This window comes from Mesoplodon densirostris, chromosome 14 (assembly GCF_025265405.1).
Source record: "Mesoplodon densirostris isolate mMesDen1 chromosome 14, mMesDen1 primary haplotype, whole genome shotgun sequence".
Classification (NCBI taxonomy): domain Eukaryota; kingdom Metazoa; phylum Chordata; class Mammalia; order Artiodactyla; family Ziphiidae; genus Mesoplodon; species Mesoplodon densirostris.
Window position 1 is genome coordinate 77,845,081 of NC_082674.1, and position 22,986 is coordinate 77,868,066.

Sequence of the window (22,986 nt, forward strand, 5' to 3'; positions counted from 1 at the left end):
AGACACATGGAACTGCAATAGACACATAAAACAGTGCACATCGTTGTCAAATTGACTGATTCATGTCATGATTATGAGTCAACTTTTCCCACTTTGTATATCTAGTATTTTTGTTTGGATAGTGGATATCGTGAATTTTACATTCTTGAGTACTAGAATGTTGTATTCCATGAACCACTTTGTTCTGGCAGACAGTTATGTTTCTTTGGGGTCAGTTCGATCCTTTCCAATTTTCTTTTTAATTTCTTTTAGGAGGGATCAGGAGTAGCCTTTACTCTAGAACTAACTTAGCACCACTTTTAAGGTGTGACTCTTCTGCATCTCTCCCAAACACTGGGTGTGTTTAATGAGGCCTTTCCGCTCTGGCTAGTGCAGACTCTGGCTAGTTCCCATCCCCATGTGAACTCTGAGAATTTTTCAGCTTGTCCCTATGCACGGGCAGGCTGTTATGCAGCCAGAGACCAAGGAGCTGTATGCAGATTTCATTGACCCTTTCTCTGTGTAGTTCCCGCCTCTTGGGTGCTCTGACCCAGAAACTCTACCAGCCTCAGCCTTGGTTAACCGTAATAATTTAATTTAAGGAATTTATCTGTCTCATTTTCAGTGACGTTTTGGAGAAATTAGGTAATACTTTACTCATTGTTTCCTTAAAGTTGTCTATTTTATGTATTTAATTTTTTAAGGAACTTATTTTTGACTGCGTTGGGCCTTCGTTTCTGCACGCGGGCTTTCTCTAGTTGCGGCGAGCAGGGGCTACTCTTTGTTGCGGTGCGCTGGCTTCTCATTGCGGTGGCTTCTCTTGTTGTGGAGCACGGGCTCTAGGCGCGCGGGCTTCAGTAGTTGTGGCACGTGGGCTCAGTAGTTGTGGTGCATGGGCTTAGTTGCTCCACAGCATGTGGGATCTTCCCGGACCAGGGCTCAAACCCGTGTCCCCTGCCTTGGCAGGCAGATTCTTAACCACTGCGCCACAGGGAAGTCCAAAGTAGTCTATTTTAAATTGCATTCTTGAAACCTTAAGTTTATATCAGAGTGTATATATTATTGTTGTAAAATGAGACTTTCTTTCTCTAAACAGTTAAGTCATTCAGTTGCTCTGGGCCTGTGAAGTTTACCATAGTGTGGCTTTTGGAACATCATACCTGTCACAATGAATATTCTAACCTGGAAGTAAGTAAAACACAAATTTTAAATGTGTCTAAAGCTGTGAAGGAAAAGTTAGGAGTTTAAAGATTTATTAGCTTATCAAGTGAGGAGGCCAGAAATAGAGAAGTGCCACAGATTTTGGGACTTAGGGGTAATAAATGCCTTAATTATATCAAAGTATATGCTTTCTGAGAATACAGATCTTTTAGTTTCCTTGTATCTTATGAAAAATGTTAGTAAATATTTAAATCAGAGTTGTGGAAACCATTGCTAAGGGGACTGTGGGTCACGCACAAATGAAAACCAACTCAACTTAAAGAAGAAATGTAAAAGTTTCACTTCATTCAAAAAATTAGTAATAGGGAACCTAGAGCTTCAGTGAGTATGAGTAGATTTAGTGAGTATAAGTAGATCTCAGAAAGAGGTCAGGAGGGGGAGAGTGTGAGAGGAGGAAAAAGAGACCGGGTTAGGTCAATGTGTATTTCCTAAGAACAAAGATATTCCCTTAGATTACACAGTACAGAGATCAGATTTACGAAATGTAACAATGATACAATGCTAATTGATATAATAGCTCATAAACCATATTCAAACTTTGCCAGTGTCCCAACAACATCCTTTTTAGCAGCTTTTTTCTTTTCTTTTCTTTTCTTTTCTTTTTCTGGTACAGGATCCAATCCAGGATCACCTTGTATTTCTGCAGGGGTTTTTTTGGGGGGTGGAGGTGTTGAGGGTGGTTCCTGACATGACATTGATGTATTTGAGGTGTACAAGCCATTTATTTTTACAAAATGTCCCTCAATTTGAATATTTCTCACGTTTCCTCGTGATGAAATTCAGGTTATATTTTTGGCAGGCATACCAGAAAATATACTGTTTTGCCCCATTTTTGGTGATGTTAACTTTGATCAGTTAAGGATGTTTCTGCCAGGTTTCTCCACTGTAAAGCTACTACTTTTCTCTTTGTTGTTAACAATAATTTGTGAAGAAATACTTTTGTATTTATGTGTAAATTCCTGTTTCTTCATCAGTCCTTGTTTTAACATTCTTTGATTCTTGCCTGAATCAAAGCACAGTTACCACTGTGATGATTGCTAAACAATGATTTTCTAATTCCATGTTTTCTTCTACATTTATTAGTATTCAACTATGAGGTTGCACTCTTTTTCTCTCTCTTATTCGTCTGTCAGTCAATCAATTATCAATATGGACTCATTGATTTTCACTTTGTTGGGTGGGTTATAATCTATTACTGTTTTTATGTATTTTGCTCAAATTGTCCCATATTTGGCCAATGGAAGCCTCTTAACCTCTTCTTCATGCCTGGGAGTTGCCATTAGGAGCGCGGTTTTATTCATCCATCTAGGAGCCCCATTGTTAGTTGATGTGTAAATGAGTGTTCCCCCTGCACTCAGTTGGGTTTGCCGTCTTTGCTTTATGTTATTACTAAGTGTTTGGTTTATCTTTCCTTGTAATTAAATGCTGCTTTTTCTCTGTAAAATCTTTTATACCTGGAGTAAAATGGAAGAAGCCCCAGGACAAAATATTTTGTATTTCTCTGTGAACCATTTCCTTGTAGTAACATCTTAATCACTTTTATGACTCTAAGAGAATGCTTATATTATGTATTACTGTATCTGAGCACATCAGAATGGCTAAAATGTTATGATTACCTCAATTGTGCTGAAAATTATATTCAAAACTTTTTCTTTTTTGGTATTTTGTTCTATTGCATGTTTCAAGTGTTCCAAGCTGAATAACTTTTCGGGATTATTTAGATATTAAGTGGAAATAAATGATGACATAGAACCTTACTTTGCATAGGAGCTGTCCCAGAAACATGAACTTAGTGTCAGTGAAGACTTCTGTGGTCATTATTTCAAGAACAGCGAATGTTGGACAACAAAAACTGAAAACTTAGATTGCGACAGTGATTTACAGGTGTTTCCCTCATTGAATGTGAGTACCTGTCTTGCGATGCTGACGTAGAATTGATGTTTCTCCCAGTGAATGCAAGTACCAACTTCTGTTTTATCAGTATTTTGATAAAGGAAGGTGCTTAATATGTCAATTATTAGGTTTAGTTCTTTTGTGTGTGTGGCGGTACATAAAAAGTGGAACCATTGTTCCATTTCTTTGTGCCTTTTGCAGCAGCATCCTTGAAAGAGGATCCTTTCATCATCCTTTCATGATGTGCCGTCACTCCATCCCTCGTCTCTCTTCTGCCCACCCCAGTCAGGGCTTTGCTCCCATCATCTCATCAGAACAGCTCTAGTCAAGGTCACCAGTGACCTCCATGTCGTTAGCTCCCTAGGTCTGTTACTCCTACTGAAGGTCTGTCAGTGTACTTGACTTACCAGCATTTAACACACTTGAACACTCTCCTTTGTGCACTTTCTCCTCCTAGCCTAGAAGACTAGATTCAAAAATGTCAACAGCGGTCCTCTCTGGGTAGTGAGGCTGTGGGTCATTTTAACTGATTTTTTTGTCCTGTAAATTCTGAAATGAAAATGTCTTTAATAAAAACGTTAAAGGGTTGTTTTAAAAATTTGTGTCAAGGTATAATAAATATACATAAATTTACAGCAAAGCTTGCATATCAGCAGTGTAGGGCTTGATGAATTTTCACAACCTGAACCCACCCATGTGAATCCTGATCAGGAACAGGGCATTTGAGCACCTCGAGCTCCCTTTGAGTTCCTACTACCCTCCCTGCCAACGGTAACCACTGCCCTGATTAAGGAAGTAATTTTTCAAAAGTAGGATTTTGTTACACATGTTTGGGATACAGTGAGATTTGTTCTCTGGTGTTCAGCTTTAATCTTTACTTTTTTCACAACACATTTTTTTTCTTAATTGTTAAAACTATTTTTCCTTATGGAAATGCAACAATATAAAATGAAATAATTTTATTTCATTTTTCCAGAATAAAGAACTAATAACAAATACCAGTAATGTTTCAAACCAGGAAGGGTCAACGGTAAGTCATTTTATTTGCCGTTAAATCAAATACATACAAGTTAGAGTAAGACTGAGCAGAATCTTTTGACGGACAGATACTCAGAGAGTGATCTAAAGTAGGGTTAGTAGAATTAGGAAAGAAAAAAGAAGCATTATTTAAAACAGTATATCTCCTTACATATGTCTGTGTGAATTTTGTACATACTTGGTTCTGTCTTTGTTTAAAAATCTCTTTAAAGGTGTGATTTAACAGTAACTTCTATGGAGTCTTTCTTTATTTTAAAAAATAAAATTCCGCTGCCAAATACCTGAGACCGCACAGCAGTGAGCTGATCTGTATCGTCATTAAGGAAGTAAAGAAATAGATAGAAATCATGATGTAGCACGAGGGGGAGGGGAAATTTGGAATTTGGGGAAATTACTCAAAGTCAGAAGACTAAGAGGTTGAGAGGATTACAAGGAGTTGAGTGTAAGGACTGAAAGTGGATTTAGAAGAGCTTGATGTTTGCCTTTAGACTGGGACTCTTCTGCTTTTATACTGTTTTCTCCAGCCATCTTACAGAGTAGTCTGATAGTGGAAGGGCGTTCACTCTGCAGTGGCTGGACCACCTCTTTGCTTTGCACAAACTCTCACAGGTGGAGGAGTAGGAAATGAGAGGGAAGGATAGGAAATACTCAGGAAGGAAGAGTGTGAAAAGCTTGGTCCAGCTACCTGGGGGCACTGCAAGGTTCACAGGCAGTCCCAGTGGGCAGTTTCAGGCCTCAGTGGGACTGCCAGCAACAGAGTGCCTTAGGAATTTAAATACTTTAGCCTATGCACCGAATCTGAGTCATTTCCAGCAATGTTATCGGACATCTTTCTCCCCCAGTTCAATTAAAAAAAACACACACTTAAAAACTGAATGCTTGGGACTTCCCTGGTTGGTCCAGTGGTTAAGACTCCGTGCTTCCAGTGCAGACGGTGCGGGTTCAGTCCCTGGTCAGGAAACTAAGATTCCACATGCTGCAGGGCGTGGCCAAAAAGTAAAACTAAATAAATAAATAAATAACTGAATGCTTGATTATACTAGGATATTAGAAAAACTATTTGAAAGGTAGTAACATAGAATGGTAACATTAGGGGGGAAACCTGTAGAAATATAAAAAGTAGAAAACATTGGCAAGTGGAAAAGGCTTTTTTCCTCCTCCATCCCTTTGGGTCTGGGAGGATGGTGGTAAAAAAAAAAAATGGAGGAAATCCTTCCACTATCTGCTGTCCTTCCACAGCCCACCATTCCTTTTATCTGTGTGTGTTTTTTTTTAAAGTAACCCAATTCAGTTCTTAAAAGTTGTTTTAAAATATGGTGGACAATAGTTTAGCTATATCTTATATAGCAATTAAAAAAAATAACATGAAGGATTTTTTTTTCTGTTTCAGGATGTTGTAGCCAAAACACAGAGAGATGGGTTTCATATCTTTATTGTTTCTATTAAAACAGAAAAAACAGATGCAAGCTGGAATTTGAATGGTATAGTTAAACAGTATGCATGTTTTATTGTCTGCTTTTACTGTATTCTGTATTTTTGTCATTAACCCAAATCTACATTCTCTTCTAAAACACATTATTCAAAAATGATTTTCTATTAATCACAAAAATGAATAATCTGTTTATTTGGGGTACTTAGAACTTTATGCTTATCTTAACTCTAATATATATATTTTTTAACGGAATGGAAATTTTAAATTAATTTAAGATAAATTTTGGGAGTTCCCTGGTGGACCAGTGGTGGGACTCTGTGCTTCGGCTGCCGAGGGCCAGGGTTCAATCCCTGGTCGGGGAACTAGAATCCCACAAGCCGCCCAGTGTGGCCAAGAAAAAATAAATAAAATAAAAGGGTGAATTAAAAAAAAAGATTAATTTAAAAAGTTTTAAACTTCATAGATGGATACAAAATTCTCCATCCTTCCAGATTAAAAAAAATTTTTTTTAACATGTAGAAATGGGTAGGTGACACCTTAATCGTACTCGAGGTGGATTATATTCTGTTTCTTGAAAATGGCCATCATCAGGGGTTTAAAATGTTTGTTCTTTAAAAAGTTTAAGAAAAAAGAATCTGTTTGTAGCCTAGGAATAGAAGTAGCTTGTCTGGCAACTGTGGCTTCTGTGGTCTGTGAGCTCCCCTGCCTGCCCGTAAGGTAGATGCTCTTTGCCTCATGAAACCGTAGTTCCTGGTGCCCAGTGTGAGAGCGGGCTCACATGAGGCGGTTTTCAAGGGAGCGAATGCTTCCGTGGGTCCTGGAATTGCTTTAGCGGTCATCGTCTAGACTGGGTATCTGCTGGGCTGACAATAGCCAAGCAGCATGTGAGGATCCTGGGGATTTGCAGACTGCCCTGATTCACCCACTGGGACACAGAAGTGAAGCCAGGCTCTGTCTCTGAGGGGCACCTAGTCCAGAGAGGAGGGAGAAAGCAGGGAGGTGAGTCAGGCATGGCCGCAGGGGAGGCCCAGAGCTGGTCTTCCACGGGGAAGCTGGTGGGGGGGCTGCTCTGGAGAGTGTGAAGCAGGCCTTCCCCCTGGAGGTGCTGTAATGGGCCCAGACCGTGCCACACAGGGAGCCGAGGGGCCTTGCTGCCATCCTGCGCCCCAGCCTGTGCGCCCTGCCTTCCCAACTGTGGCGTCTTTTCCTCTGACGCCAGCAGGCAGCTTTAAGCTTCTGCTGGTTAGTAACGGGCGCAGTTGCTAAGCCTTGCAAGTCTTGCCCTGTATTCGGTGCTCTGTTTGCTATTGCTCTCGGACAACAAGCCAAACTAGATTCTGGAGTTCAGTAAATTTTTAAAAAATATTTTAAATTAATCAACTAATTAATTTGGCTGTGCCGGGTTGCCGCGTGCAGGATCTTCGTTGCACCGTGCAGGATCATTAGTTGCAGCGTGTGAGATCTTACTTGTGGCATGCGGGATCTAGTTCCCTGACCAGGGATGGAACCCAGGCCCCCTGCATTGGGAGCTCGGAGTCGTAACTGCTGGACCACCAGGGAAGTCCCTGGAGTTCAGTAATTTATCCAAGTTACATTAAGAAAGACAAAGTCCTCAGCTAGGTCAGGGACTCAGCCAGGGCCAATCTCAGACCAGGACTACTTTGCTGTCTGCATAAGGTCTGACTTGGCCCACACTTTACAAGAGCATGTATACAAATACGTAAAGATATCTTCATACAGTTACATAATCAAAGGTAAAAATTCAGCATTTAACTTGGTTTGCATTCTTGGAGTCTTAATATGAGCTTACATTGAAAAACGTAAGGAAAACTGGTTGTTAATTTTAATGCCTTAATTTCTTTATCCCCACCCTGCCTTCACCAGTTTCTCTTTCTATGATGGGGCCTCATGGATATATCTCTGCATCAGATTGGCCTCTGATGATTGTGAGTATCTCTCATCATTTCTTCCTTTTTTAAAAAATGAGTTTTGTATCCTAATTGGAACATTTAAACATTTTAAGAGCTCAGTGGTGGTAATTCCTTAGTAGCTAACACTTTGACATACCCTCTATTTCTGGTTCCATGGTGACTGGAAAATAAAGGATTGCAAACTTGAATGTAGAAATGTCAATTTTCAAATGATCAAAAGGCTTAACTGACTAAAATTGCTTCTCCTCTCACAGTTCTACATGGTGATGTGTATCGTTTATATCTTATATGGCGTACTCTGGCTGATGTGGTCTGCCTGCTATTGGAAAGATATATTAAGAATCCAGTTCTGGATTGCAGCTGTTATTTTCCTGGGAATGCTTGAAAAAGCAGTTTTTTATGCTGAATACCAAAACATCAACAGCACTGGGTTATCAAGTACGTGGTGACTGTGTCCGTGAATATGGTATGACCCAAGGGTCTCCTAGCATTTGTGAGCAGAGCTGTGGGGACTCCCCGCCCACCTTCATACATTGGTTTGGGAACAACCATATAGATGAAGAGGAGGGAAGCCAAGAAGAGAATATCAGAGTAGGACTCTGATCCAGGCTAGCATGTGTGTTGTCTTCATTTTGTTTTCTTCTTGCTGACTTTCCCTTATTTCCCTCCTGGGGAAAAGAAAATTCCTGTTTCCTAAGGTACCCGTGACTGGCTTTAAACAACACGAAGTTCTGGACTGGGGACATCGGGTGATGCCAATCCTTTTAACATATTTCTCTTTTTTTGTTCCCCCGTCCTCTTTCTTCTCCTTTCCCCTCCAAAGAAGAAAAGAAAATTTGGCCACAGGGAGTAAAGTTAGTAGTGCCAGGATGGATGGTGACTGCACCCTTTTTACAAAGAACTTCATGTGACTGTGGGAGATACCATCCCAGCTTACACAGTGGAATGTGGCAAGCAGGCAGGGCATATAGTGGGGCATCCTCAGACGGGTGCCCCAGACTTCTAGAAGGTAGAGTTCAAAAGGGCCAGAGAAGTAAAGGTACAATTAATTCCGTCGCTGAACCTTCAAAAGGGAGATAGCTCAGAAGGGTAGAAAGCCCTCAGGAATGTGCTTCTGAGTGCTCAGTTACAAATGATCGTGGTACAGATTTTCAAAGGGTGTAGTTGTATCTGCTCCTTATTTTAAAATACTCCGGGAAAAAAAGAGGGTGAGTTGGAAAATAGATGAGACAAATTTAGCATAATGTTGATAATTATGGAAGCTGAGTGATGGGTACATGGGAGTTCAGTATATCACTTTCTCTGTGTTGGAGAATGTTTGTAATTTCCCAAAATAAAAAGTTTAAAAAGACATGTACAAGACAATAAAGAAAAGACAAACATCCAGGGAGGCATGTTAGAGGTATCATTACCCTATAAGAAGTTTTAGTGACGTGTGTGCCTGTGTATGTGTGTGTGCCTGCCCTAAACCAGATAAGGAAGGAAGGACAGAGCTGCTGCGTAGGACTGGAGGTTAAAGCATTCTTGAATGTCAGAGAAGGTGGGTCAGCTCCTTTGCTGCCAGTGGTGGGGCTCTCTGTCCAGAAGAGGGTGGCGTGAACTTGGGTGAGGGGCAGCCAAAGCCTGAGATCCATGAAGAGAAGGAAAGACCATCTGTCTTCCTCAGGGCCTTCAAGCCCTCTGAGATGATACCAGAAGGCTCTTGGAAGAGAAACCCCAGACTGCTGTCCTAGTCTTTGAGGAGTCCTGTGGAAAGGAGAGGTGCCACATGGGGCCTGGGCTGATGTTTCTGATTTTCCCAAGCCTAAATTCTGTAACCCAGGCTGTCTTTGCTTAGCATTGGTCCTGGAAGGATAGACTTCAGAAATATCAAGCAATGATGATTTAGTGATTGTTAGGACCCAGCAAGGATATGTTAAGAATAGGTCGTGTCGGGGGCTTCCCTGGTGGCGCAGTGGTTGAGAGTCCGCCTGCTGATGCAGGGGACGCAGGTTCATGCCCCAGTCCGGGAGGATCCCACATGCCGCGGAGCGGCTGGGCCCGTGAGCCATGGCCGCTGAGCCTGTGCTCCACAGTGGGAGAGGCCACAGCAGTGAGAGGCCTGCGTACTGCAAAAAAAAAAAAAAAGAATAGGTCGTGTCAATTGACTTCTTTGTTTTGTGCTTCTAGATTGGCAGTTAGGCAAATGTAATAAATTCAGTATATCTGCACTTCTTCAAGGTATTGGGCAAGGTCTCTTGTGGTTTCTTCTAGAGAAGGCAGAGAAACATTAACTGAAAACAAGCATATTAGGTGGATTCACAGCTAGTTTCTGAATGGCTTTCTCCTCTCCATCTTTACCGCCAGCACTCTCATCATCTCTTGGCTAAATTCTGGAATAGACTCCTGAGCATTTTCCTCACCTACAGTCTATTCCTCTCCAAGCCATTAAGTAGAGCAATCTTGATAAAATAAAGCTATCTACTTTATTCCAAGGGTCAGCAAGCTTTTCCTGCAAAGTCTACACAGTGAATATTTTTGGCTTTGCGAGCCATGTAGTCTGTGTTGCAACTTCCCAACTACTGTCATTGGAGCATGAAAGCTGCCACAGACAACAAATGGGCATGGCTGTGTTCCAATAAAACTTTATTTACAAAACAGGTGTAGGGCCAGATTTGGCCTATGGGCTGTAGTTTACCAGTTCCTTTTTCACTCCCTTGTTTACTGTCATTGACTTCCCACTGCCCTTAGCAACAAGCCCTGACTCATGGCCTAGCCTAAAACTGAGGTGATTGGGCCCCGCCTCTGCCCCGGCCTCTTTTCTTGACCTCCCTCGTTACACGCTCTGCTGCAGACATGCCGAACTTCCACTTCTTGCAGCATATTTTGCTTTGTCTCTCTTTCCCTCCATGCCTTTGCACGTGCCATTTCCTTTGCTTTCCCCTTTCCCTCCTCCAAACGGTTCACTCCTACTCAGCCTTCAAACCCTGGTGTAGCTGTCACTTCCTATGAGAAGATTTTCCTGCCCCGTGTGGATGAGGTCGCTTTCATCACAGTCCTGGGAGATACCGCATTACCTCCAGCACTTGCTGAGCTCTGTCCATTTACTTGTCCCAACCAGGGTACAGGCTTCACGAGGGCAGGGAACATGGTGTGTCTTTTACTGTGATAGCCACACGGCAGGAGCGTGAATGAGTAAGTGATGAGGGCAACCTGGAGACGAGAGCTCTGGAGGGTGTTACGGTTTTCAGACATTTACAGGACAGGAAAGGGCTACAGTCCTTTGTAGCCTCAAGGAGAAGAATAAGAGCAGAGGGGAGCTCGGGGAGACAGATTTCCAGTGGACGTGAGAAAGCTGTGCCCAGTAGAGCCCATCAGAATCCCCTTCATTGAGGTTTCAGACATCACTGGGATTAGATGACCTTTAACTTAAACGTGGCTAATTCGTCTGAGGTCAGGACATAACTGGACACAGTACACATTTAGACTCTTGGCGGCAGGCGTCCAGATGGACCCAGAGCAAATGATTTTCCTTCCTTCCCTCAGCCCAGAGTTTACTGATCTTCGCGGAGTTGATATCTGCGATTAAGAGGACGCTGGCTCGCCTTCTGGTGATCATCGTGAGCTTGGGATACGGCATTGTCAAGTAAGTACTGGGGCCCAGAAAAGACACCACGTCCCCATCCTGTGATCCCATCCATCTCCGCCATGACCCCTGTGACCCGACACCTCTCAGTATCCTAACACAGATCCCTGAGGGAAATACCTGCAAGGGCGTGTCTTGTTTTTTGGTGTTTTTTTTGCGGTACGCGGGCCTCTCACTGCTGTGGCCTCTCCCGTTGCGGAGCACAGGCTCCGGACGCGCAGGCTCAGGAGCCATGGCTCACGGGCCCAGCCGCTCCGCGGCATGTGGGATCTTCTCGGACCGGGGCACAAACCCATGTCCCCTGCATCGGCAGGTGGACTCTCAACTACTGCGCCACCAGGGAAGCCCAAGGAGGTGTTTTTAAAAGATTTCCATGCACTGGCTATTTTATTCTTTTCTCAAATGAAGATCCTGAATTTGAATTCCAGTAACTTTATAGTTAGATGAATAATCAACTATAAGGATAATAGAAAATTTTAAATGATTCTCGAAGTTCAGACCATTTTCTGTTTCCTAGACAGCATACTTAGGGGTCATGATTGTGTATGCAATATTGTAAGAGAGAGTGCTCTGATTAAACACCAGGTTCAGTGGAATTTCTGGCTGAAACCTGGCAGTCGCCTGAGGACCCGCTTTCGGGACCCTCTCAAGCAGATCTTTTCTCCCTCTTACCTTTGAGTCCCTGGGCATGAACATGGAAGAGCCTGTTCCCTAAGACCCTGTGATTCCCAGAAACTCAAGTCCTCACACTGGACCACAGCTGCATCTTCTGATTGCAGGCCTTGTCAGCTGCCAGGTTTCCCCTCATCCCTCACCGCTCCGAGCACTTGCTTTATTGTCTTTCTCCTCAGCACTTCGTTGTCAGGATTCCCTGTGATTTCAGTATCCGTTTGAGGACCCTTTAAGAAACCTGACCTCACCTCACCTCTGCCGCTCTTACCTGTCACCTCCCCTCAACTACTGAGTCCCCTGGCCATTTTCTAGACTTGATTATTATTTATTTATTATTGTGTATAACTGCACCCTCTCCATGGTGGCACATTTAGGCAATCCACTCTTCAGCCTCCCCCGTTTCCTGTTTACTTTCTCTAATATGTCAGCTGTAGGCACTCTTGGTCCCTGGTGTGGCCTCCGGCCTATTGATCCCACCGCCTTCCACGGTCCAGCAGGGCACTGATCAGCCCTGCCACCCCTGAGGCCCTCCGCCTTTTCCTTTGTCAGCCTCCCTTGATCAATCCAGCTCTCCATCTGCGCAGGCTCAGCCGGGGCTGCAGAGTCGGCCTGAGAAGAACACCCCACCCCACTGCCTGGCTCAGTTCACTTCATGACCCTGAACTTGAGGGGCGCCCTGAGTGCTGCTGGCAGTTCTCGATCCCCTTGCCATTTGTGTTCTGACTCTTCACTCTGCGGAAGACCATTCACCCCTTCTCTCTGCTCACACCTCCCTACCCTCCTCCATCGTAGCTGATCTTGGCTCTTTCCTCACTGAGGAATTAGAAGCCATCAGGAGGGAATTGCGGCCGTCAGGTCTGTGTCATCCTCCCCACCTCTGGACCACACGCAGCATGTTCTGCTCCTGTAAGGCGTGGACCATCCCTGTGTGTGGTTAAGCCCTGCCCTGCCCTGGTGCCCTGGGTCCTGTTACCTCCTCTGTCAAAGAAGCTGTTCCAGCAGTCTGTCCCGTTTTCTCTGATAGCGTCAATTTCCCTCTCCGGTGGGCCATTCCCATCAGCACACTGTTACTTCTGTCCTCTTCAGAAGCAAACCCTCCCTTGAACCCAGACGGCCCTCTCCCCTGTGTGCAGCAGCATCTTTCAGATGTGTCGTCTGTACCTGGCCGCTTCCACTTGCCTCATTTTCTGTCCTTGTGAGGTTTGGCCCCATTCCTCCACTGAGACTGCTCCTGTCAAGGTCACCTTGACCTCTCCTTGCCAAATCGCAGGGCCCCGCTCAGCCCCCGTGCAGGTGCCCGGTCATGGAGGCTCCTTCAGGGTCTCCTATGCCGGAGCCCCCTCGTCTTCCCGAGCTCCAGTGTTGCGGGGCCCTGGGCTCAGGCCCCAGACCTCTGCTCTAGTGACCGGCATCCCCAAGGCTTTCTATCCAGTTCTGTGGCTCTGACTGATGAAACGTGTCGAGAATGAGCCCGTCCCGCCCCTCCACAGCCACCACCCTGGTCCAGGCCACCACCTTCTCCTGCCGAGACTACACTCCAGTAGCCTCCAAACTGGTTTCCCCACTTCTGCCCTGGTCTCCTGTCGGTCTTTTCAAACACAGCAGCAGCCAAGATGATTCTCTTAAAATGTAACTCCAGTTTCATTACTCTCCTGCTCATTTCACTCAATGAAAACCAGATTCCATCTTGTGGCTTCTCCGATGGCTGACCTCATCTCCTGCCACTCTCCCTCCAGACACGCTGCTCCCTCCTGCTGGTTTTCTTGCCCTCACTGTGCCTTAAACACAGCAGGGCTTCCCTGGTGGCGCAGTGGTTGAGAGTCCGCCTGCCGATGCAGGGGACATGGGTTCGTGCCCCGGTCCAGGAGGATCCCACATGCCGCGGAGCAGCTGGGCCCGTGAGCCATGGCCGCTGAGCCTGCGCGTCCGGAGCCTGTGCTCCGCAACGGGAGAGGCCACAACAGTGAGAGGCCCAAGTGCCGAAAAAAAAAAAAAAAAACACAGCAGACACTTGACTCACAGTGCAGGAAAGGCCTCTGCTTGTCAGCTTCTCTGGATCCCAGGCGTGGTTTGCTCCCTCACTTCCTTTAATTCTCTGCCTCACCATCACCCCCCAGGGAGGATGGCCCTTTGGGACCCTAATCAGTGCCCATCCTCCATCGCTCTAGCCCCTCGTCCCTTTTGATGTGTTTCTTAGCATTTGTTGTCTCTTCCCCCCACTTGTGTGTGACTTCCCTCTATTGTGTCCTGTATCCCGAGGCCCCAGTGCACTGGGCGGCGCACAGCGTGCACTCAGTAAGCGTGCACTAATGCACGCACGTGTGCTTCTGAGCTCTGGACTGGTGCAGTTACCAGGACTGTAGCGAGAAAACCTTCTTTTCGTTTGTTTTGCTTTCTTTTGTTTTTTGGCCTTAGTACAGTATATAGAACACAAAACCCTCTGGGTCCCAGTGGCAGCTCACAGTTGGAGTTACGAGCGTCAGGTGCCAGGGTGCAGAGGGTGGTGGCTGAGAAAGGGATAGAAGATTGAGCTGGTGGGTGAGGGCTCAGCCCTTTTTGACTGAATCCCTTCGCTGTCAACTTGTGTTCAACCCTTACAAAGCGAGCGCAGTAACAGTTCTGGCTGTTGCAGGGTTCCAGTAAGCTGGCTATAGTGAACCAGAATTTAGATTAACTAAATTAGATAAATTGTCTGAAATGTGAGCTATGGGTATTAGTTCAGTTTTTACTTAGATTTGTTTTAAAATGACTATCATAAGTATTTTTTTTCAAAACCAGTTTTTTCTTCTAATTACTCTGAAAAGAGGGTTTTTGAGTTAAAACGTATTCACAATAAATTCTGACTTGCAAGTGTCATGAAATTTCAGTTGGTTTTTTTTTTTTTTTTTTTTTTTTTTTTTTGGCCACACTGTGCGGCCTGAGGGACCTTAGTTCCCCGACCAGAGATTGAACTTGGGCCCACGGCAGTGAAAGCACCACATCCTAACCAGTGGACCACCAGGGAATTCTCGAAATTTCAGTTCTATTTTCAAGTGACTAATTGCAAAAATCATCATCTTTTCATGTTCTCAACTCATTTATACTTTCAAAGAATCAAAACTGTTATTTTAATTCTTTTCAGTTCAAAGAATGAAAGCTGAAGTCTGTTTGGACTGTCGTTTGGGAGTATTGAGAGAGGAAGGCAGTGGGATTCGATCTCCTGACATCCTGCTCTTTCTCTGCCCAAGTCATAGAATCAGTGGATTATCGCTGACAAGACACATCTCAGAACATTTTACAATTTCTATTAGTGAAAGAATGAAATGATTATTTCTGCCTGTGACACTTAGAAGTTGGCACTTACTTCCTAGGTTTCATCACTCTTCTCGTCCATTCTATAGACATAGTACCTGGGTTATGTTAATCATATTGCTTGGATTTCAGCAGCAAGATCCTCTGGCCTCAAAAATGTTGCTTCATAGGCCTCAGAACAGCTTCAAGTCCTAGAGAAGGAGGCCAGATTTCCCTGAGCCTGTTTCTGCCTTCTTCCCAGGAAACAATGCTGTTTCCCAAAACAAAGTACCTCCGAGGCAGGAAGGGACTGACGTGATTGGATAGTGACATCCCCGGTGTTGGAAATGGTGCCAGTTACTGTAGTCAGATACGTTTTACTTACCTTGCTTTTTCTTTCTCTTTGTTCTGTTTGCTTCTCCTTGTACCAGGCCTCGTCTAGGAACAGTCATGCACCGGGTCATCGGACTGGGGATTCTTTACTTTATCTTTGCGGCTACTGAAGGCGTGATAAGAGTCATTGGGGTAAAAACTACATCATTCCACTTGCACTTTTTTTTGTTGTTGCTGTGAAATATGATTTTACTTTCTATCTCCTGAGATGAATTTTTAAAAATAGGAAATTTGTGATAAAGGCCCAATTTGAGCTTGTTTTCCCCCCTGTGGACTCTTTCCCTTTTTCAATACATCCTGAAAGTATAAGGCTAAAGAGAGCACTTTTTAAAATTATGTGGTTATGAAGGCACTACCTGACGTCATCCTAGGAATTAGCTCCATCTCAGAAACGTTCGTGGTTGTTCTTTACGAAGAACGGTCATCTTTATCATTATGCAGTCGGAACACATTCATTTCTTCCTAACCCTTGGTTTAAACGTGTAAGTGAAGAGCAAGTTAATTTTACTTTGTGCGCATACAGATATTACGTGTCATCGCTTTTTAAAGTCTCCTTTGGTTGTAAGTTTTCCCTGACTCTTGTGGGCTCAGAATTTGGGGGATTCAGCAGACTCCACGCTTGGAAAAACCAGGAGGAGGTAGTGTTCTGGGGAGAAACGGCTCTAGCAGCATGGGCAGCAATGCTTTACTCTAGAGAAGAGCAAACATTTGTATCTGTGAAGACCCCTACATTTCTAGCTCTCGGTTTTCCTTAATAATATGGCTGATGACTGAGTGATTAAGAAGCTTATTATATTTTTACTTGATTCAGAGAACCTTGTAATTTTTACTCAAAACGTCTTTTGGATTAGATGTTTAAATCAGATCACTGTGCACAGAATGAATAATCTGTATATTGCCACATACGTCTACTTCATGTAGGTTGATCTGACCCTTAAAGCAGGACATTTGTCCAATAATGTTAAAAGCTCCACTCTTCTTCTGGTGTCTTTGACACATCTGCATTCTGGGTTAGATACACCTGCCCCTTGAAAGGTGCATTTATTTTTACTTTTACATAATAATGAAGAACTTTGCATTTACATGTATAATTCACAGAAAACTAATCTTTGCTAGAAAGAAAATGGAAAGGATAAACATCCCACGATAGACTGCGTTGTATTTCTTTAAAATTTTACACAGTCAGCATCTTAGATGTGACCGTTTTAAATATGATTCTCTGTCAGCTCTTGAGTACGCAAGGTTTATACCCTTCCACACAGTTCCTTTTCCCTATTTTACTTTTTGCATGTCCTTTCACACACGTGGGGATGATGAGGAGTCTGTTTCTTTAGGAGCCGTGGCTGCAGGTTTGGTGCCGAGAGGGCAGGGATTGAAATGGTTGACCTGAGTCGGGTGGGATGCACTGTGTTTTATTTGCCACTTTATAATACACTTTTACGTTATCATGTAATACACTTTACGTTATCATGTTTGATGACAAACATTTGTTGACACCAAAACAGATAACTTCCATGTGCTCAAACACAATTCTGTTAGGCAATAACATCTTTTATGTGGCCTTTTATAAAACGATGATATGAGATCAATTGTTTTTCTTCATCAGATGATAATTATTATAGTACAATGAAACTCTTACATTCAGATTTTTTTCCCTATTTTTATTTTTCAGGGTTCTAACCATTTAGCTGTTGTATTTGGTGACATTATTTTAGCCGTTATTGACTCCATTTTTGTATGGTTCATATCCTTTACTGTGTCCTAAAATTGTTGTATCGTTAAAATCAGATTATTTTTAGTTTGTAATAATGATAGAGAGAAATATACTTATGCATTATTGTTACCTCAATATAGAAATTTAGTTGAAGGTGAAAAAGTAACGACTCCTCAAACAAAAAATATCCTTATTTTTTCTATTAGTTCAGCAAACTTAAATGCACATATTGAGCGATCTGGTAAGGAAGACAAGTACATAACTAGGAGCAACATAGCAATAGTAGTTGCCATGTTAGAGAGGTGCTATGCAAACAGAGGAAAGAGAAATTTACTCCAGGGTGAAAATCAGGAAAGGTTTCAGGGAGATGGTGACATTTTAATTGAGACTGAGTGGACAAATCGGGGTTTACTAGGAAAAGAACTGAGGGGAAAACATTCTGGGAAGATTTAAGGGGACCAAATAGTTAGAAGCATGAAAATATAGGGACAGTGGCACGATGTCTCAGAGTCGCTTGCCTGTAGGTAACATGTGTAGGAGAAACATGGAAGGTGGGACCAGAAGGAAAGGATAGAATGACATGCTCGAGAGTTTAGAAGGTGGAAGGTAGCAAGGAGTTGAGGCTGCACAGGTGAATGACATGATGAAATCTTGGAAGAAAGGACTCAAGGATGGCATTTAAAAAAATGCCTGGGAAAGGAGAGTCTAGAGCTGGGAAGTCTAGTAAGGAGTCCTCTGCAGTCGGCCAAAGGAGGGATAGTGAGGGTTAGAAATGGGGCAGAGGAAATGGAAGAAGGACTCTGGATGACAGGCTGGCTAGAAATGGGTGGGGAAAGGGAGAGAGGGCTCCCAGGAAGGTGTGCACGTCTCAAGTAGGTGGCTGGGCCAATGTTTCCATTCTCAGGGTGGTAAACATGGATAAGGGACCACAGTGGGTGAGGGTTGAGCTGCCCGGGGCATTAGTGTGAAGAAGAGAGTTGGAAGTCCCAGCCTGGCTTAGCAAGAGGAGTCAGAGCTGGTGATGAAGGTGGGAGTCAGCTTTGTGTGGGAGAAGGTTGCAGCCGCGGAAGCAACCCAAGAAGAACAGGTAGACCAACAAGTGGAGAGGAACCAGGATAGTGCCTCGTGGGGCGGAAACATGCATGGAGGGAAGTCCAGGACTAAGGGAGGAGGGAGACCCAGGCAGTCGTCCTGGGATGGAGGCTAGGAAAGCTTTGGTAAGGAGGGGTGCTCAGCAGTGGCCAGCGCTGCAGAGAGATGAGTTCCCAAGGCGCACCTGTCTGCCTGGGTCATTCCAGGGGTCACGGCGGACAGCAGGAGAGTAGGTTCGGTGGAGGTGGTGGGCCAGAGGCCATAGCACAGCAGAAGAAGTTTCAGAGACAGTGTTAACCGATCCTTGAGGCTCCTCCTCACTGACTGAGTGACTCCAGTGGAGTCTGGGCAATTCCACTGTTTTCCTCTCCAAGGCAGGACCCTCTAAAGTGCATTCGTGGAAATGGGAGGGATTCTAGAGAAACTACGACCTGGTCAGAGCAGAATGCAGGGTTCTGCGGATCCAGATTATCTGTTTCGTTGACATTCATGTCCTCTTTGAAACTCATAAGCTTTTATTTTTACACAGTTCTTTTTGTTTCTATTGTCTTTGATAATTGTCTTTTAGCTTTTTTTTTTTTTAAAGAAGATGTTGGGGGTAGGAGTTTATTAATTTATTTATTTAGTTTTGCTGTGTTAGGTCTTCGTTTCTGTGCAAGGGCTTTCTCTAGTTGCGGCGAGCGGGGGCCACTCTTCATCGCGATGCGCGGGCCTCTCACTATCGCGGCCTTTCTTGTTGCGGAGCACAGGCTCCAGACGCGCAGGCTCAGTAATTGTGGCTCACGGGCCTAGTTGCTCCGTGATCAACTAGTTGCATGTGGGATCCTCCCAGACCAGGGCTCGAACCCGTGTCCCCTGCATTAGCAGGCAGATTCTCAACCACTGCGCCACCAGAGAAGCCCTGTCTTTTAGCTTTTAACATGAAAGGTGATTTCGTTTTCCTTGTGTTTCTTTTCATGTTCTCATCTTTGTCTCTCACAGGGAGGGCCGGAGGGCTTAAAATCGCCTGTGTCCCTTCTCTACAGGAAGCTGTCCCTTTCTGAAGGTGCGCTAACGGATGTAACACTGTTAGTAGGATTTTCTGAGCTCCTTCTGGGTTGTTTTCCTAAACCCGGTCTTATCTGTTCTTTAAATTCCCTGTTTGTGAATTCTCGACATGCTTCCAAGTTAAAAACAGAACAAAAATCTTTTAATTTATTTTTATTCTCGGAAGCAGTGGTTCTTAGCCTTGTTTGTGTTCTGGCAGCAGAGATGCCTTTGCAAATCTGATGAAAGCTGTGGAGCCTCTTCACAGATTATATATAAACACACACTTCATTCACACGAGGAGTTTTTCCTACAGTGAGGCATTTACAGACCTCCTAAATTATGTCCAGGTAGCCCCTAGTATCCGAGGGGTGTCTAGTAAAGGGATAATACCTGATTTTAAGAGTTGTTTCGACCAACTTGCTTGAAAACTGGATTCTACTTCTGTTGAGAGCTACCAGTTGAGAATCCAAGTTTACTGAATAAAATTATAGTAATATAAATCTGATCTTTTCCGAGTCATAAAAATGTCTTACTCTAGTGTAATTTTTCATATTCTCTACACTAAAAAGAAAACATGTAGAGTCATTCAGTTGTTAAAAAGGTGAAGGCCAGGGCTTCCCTGGTGGCGCAGTGGTTGAGAGTCCGCCTGCCGATGCAGGGGACACAGGTTCGTGCCCTGGTCCGGGAAGATCCCACATGCCGCGGAGCGGCTGGGCCCGTGAGCCATGGCCGCTGAGCCTGCGCGTCCGGAGCCTGTGCTCCGCAACGGGAGAGGCCACAACAGTGAGAGGCCCGCGTACCGCCCAAAAAAAAAAAAAAAAAAGGTGAGGTCTATTCCTCAGTTCTGCAGGTGAGCAGGGTTCCAGCTCTGAATACTCATCCCCAGTGTGGAGCCCGCTGTGCTGAAGCCCCAGCTTCATCGCTTGTTAGGGATTCTCACCAGACGTGAGGATAAGGGGCAGGCAGTGCGAACATCCTGAGACCTGGACAGGCAGAATTGCAGGGGAGGTGAACTAGCTACTGGGCTCAGCGTTACTGTCTCTCATCTTCATGTCTTCTCTTCTGTCATTGTGAGTTTAGAAAATGAGCTTAAGACATCTATTCATTTTGGAGTTGTCTTATTTCTAAACTTGTATATGCTTAGAGCCTTGTAAACTTTATATTTTAAAAATCTATATTATCTTTTCTCCTGGTAATTTACAGATATGTATTTCAAAGTATTCTTGTTCTTAATCATCTACAAGGTGGTACATTAGTTCATTGGGAAAAATACATAGTAATGCAACTTGGCAGAAAATTCCAGAGGAAAGTGGCTGTAAACGCTCTAATTCCATCTGGATTTGAATGAGGGTAACTTACCACCTTTATGGACAGCATTGGCTTTGGTCCAACACATAATGAGCCAGATTGGGATGGGGAGAGAAGGAAAATAAGGGGAAAGATTTAGCTTGCTTAATTAATAATATTTTTGATAAACATGTTTGAGGTAAAAGTCATAAAGAAATCCAGAAATTAAAGTTCTCTTGGTTAGTATTTCATGGTGAGAGAAAGGAAATTTAGTATTATCCATTTCTGCTTCAACCTGAATTTCTGACATTTGCTTTTAGATTGCTGTTTGGTAATTTTCATTACTGAGATGAAAAGTCTGCTTTCTCTGTACAAAAAGGTAGTGGATTTCCTAAATGATTACCAATGACGAGCAAAGAAGCAGGACTACGTCCTTATAGAATTGAGTGCTGGGATAATGACCCAGCTTCCTTCACCTTTGATGAACCTAATCTAGCTCCTCCTATAAGAATCTAATTCTACATTAATAGAAAAAATAGCCTGAAAACGCCAAAAGCCACAGCCCTTTGCCTCTTTTCTCCTGCTTGTTCGTTTTATTTTTTTTTTTTGCTGTTTTGCTGCAGGCAAATGATTCAGATCTTGTGCTTCTGGCCAGCCTCCCTCTGTCTCTCCTTGACTCTGGCTTGTGCTGGTGGATATCCTTTTCCTAGCGCAGCAGCACGTTCAAGGTGATTCTCTTGTCAGGATGATGGGGCCTGTGTGCTTTCATTACTGCTTCAGAAGTATTTGGTCTTGATTCATGTTTATTGAATAAAGCATATTTGCATTTCTGTAAATTCTGACGGTAGGCCTAATTGGTTGAATTGTGCTATTTTAGAAATTGATCTTCTGTTGCAACTTACTGGTCATTCAGAAAGATTGAAAAGCAGTTTTGGTAGTTTTAGTACTAAAGTGAAGTTTTTGATGAATGAAGTATTTGGAATTTAAATAGGAGGCCTCAGTGTGAACTGTGCCACTTCCATTCCTTTGCTCAACTCTGCTATGTATGTTCAGAGTGTGGTCCCTGAATGGGGCTGGGCAGGTGCTGCAGAGGAAGCAGCTCCTGTTTACAGAGCTCTGGCTTGAGCACAGCTGCACTGCTGAGGAGCCAGTGGACAAGCTTCTTGCTGCTTCTTCGTACCTGACGGTGCCACACTTTACCTGAGCCCTGTGCTCCTGGAACAGCCGTGGTTAAGACAGCCTCCACCCTTTCATGTGCCAGGAAAAGGCTTACTATCAATACAAACAGATGCCTTTCCCCATAGGACTTCGATGAGACTCCCAGGTGCCCCCATGTTTACTTGTGACAAAGCCAGACACAGACCTATGTACCCACTGACCAATCTGGACACAATACCAGACTGGACCAAACTAAGCCTTCTCCTTCCCCCGGGTCCCCGAGCTTTCATCCACCCGCAGCCCTCCTTCATGGCCCCTCCTGAAAACCTGCAGACTTCAAGGAAAGTCATTCTCTGAGCAACTGACCCGTCAGGCCACCCACTTCTCACACCTGCTGCTCTCACCTGTTTACTCCTCCCTATGGAAGCAAAGCCCTTCCCTGCCTGACCTCTGGGACTCTCTCGGATCTTATAGTCAGAACATTCTCCCTATTGCAATAATCTCTTCAGTAAAGTCTCTTTTTACCTAAGTCCAGATTTGTGTTACTTGACATATTTCAGTTTAAATTTATAAAATGGAATTGGCAGATGATGTAACTTCTTAATTATGGTCATTCGGAGGATTAAATGAGAATAGACCAGAAACAACAAAATAAGAAAGAAACAGACAGAAAAGCACAAGCCAAATGGCATGTCATGATGGGATCTGTAAAGAGTGTCTGGCCTAAGGGGGACTTGGCATTTAGTGTGTGTCCTGCTCTGTTCTCTGTTTCAAGAACTTGGCATTGAAGGAGCACATCATAGGTCTTCTTGCTTATGTTTTTTTTCCTTGAAGTTTGTTTACTTAGTTCAGACAGTGGTATATTGTAAAACAGTATCTGTGATGAAATTGGTATCATGATTATACAATATTGGATAAGGCAACATTTTCTGTGTTTTTATTAGTTTTAAATTATAGGAATTATACATAGCAGTACTAATTTTGGAAATGTAGCAGAAGATTCTTACTTTGTTTTTTATCTTAACTGTATATTACTATTTAAAATTTTTTCCTTAACTTTTTTCACATTTTTATAAGTTTGGCACAAACTATGAAGACTCTAAGGCTAAGAAAGAACACAGTGAAATTTTCTTTGTACAGGCACTTTACAAATACCCTGATCTTTGCCATAATGGGTAAGCTATCTAACTTTTCTTTTAAAATACATTATTTTAGTATTGCATATTCTTTCAAAGGTTGACTTTTTTTGGTG

General features: G+C 43.6%; 1 protein-coding gene across 2 annotated transcripts in view; it reads left to right on the plus strand.

Annotated features, from left to right (window-relative positions):
* Positions 1 to 22,986, plus strand: part of TMEM87B (transmembrane protein 87B) — a 54,413-nt gene that overhangs the window by 7,102 nt on the left and 24,325 nt on the right. The window contains exons 3-12 of one of the 2 annotated variants that reach the window (XM_060117480.1): positions 1,076 to 1,167; positions 2,968 to 3,102; positions 4,070 to 4,123; positions 5,522 to 5,612; positions 7,448 to 7,509; positions 7,749 to 7,932; positions 11,020 to 11,119; positions 15,493 to 15,586; positions 21,200 to 21,271; positions 22,801 to 22,909. In XM_060117480.1, coding sequence (XP_059973463.1) covers positions 1,076 to 1,167; positions 2,968 to 3,102; positions 4,070 to 4,123; positions 5,522 to 5,612; positions 7,448 to 7,509; positions 7,749 to 7,932; positions 11,020 to 11,119; positions 15,493 to 15,586; positions 21,200 to 21,271; positions 22,801 to 22,909 — 993 coding nt within the window. Of the gene's footprint in view, positions 1 to 1,075; positions 1,168 to 2,967; positions 3,103 to 4,069; positions 4,124 to 5,521; positions 5,613 to 7,447; positions 7,510 to 7,748; positions 7,933 to 11,019; positions 11,120 to 15,492; positions 15,587 to 17,126; positions 17,198 to 21,199; positions 21,272 to 22,799; positions 22,910 to 22,986 lie in introns of both variants that reach the window. The other variant, XM_060117481.1, reaches the window with a different exon arrangement.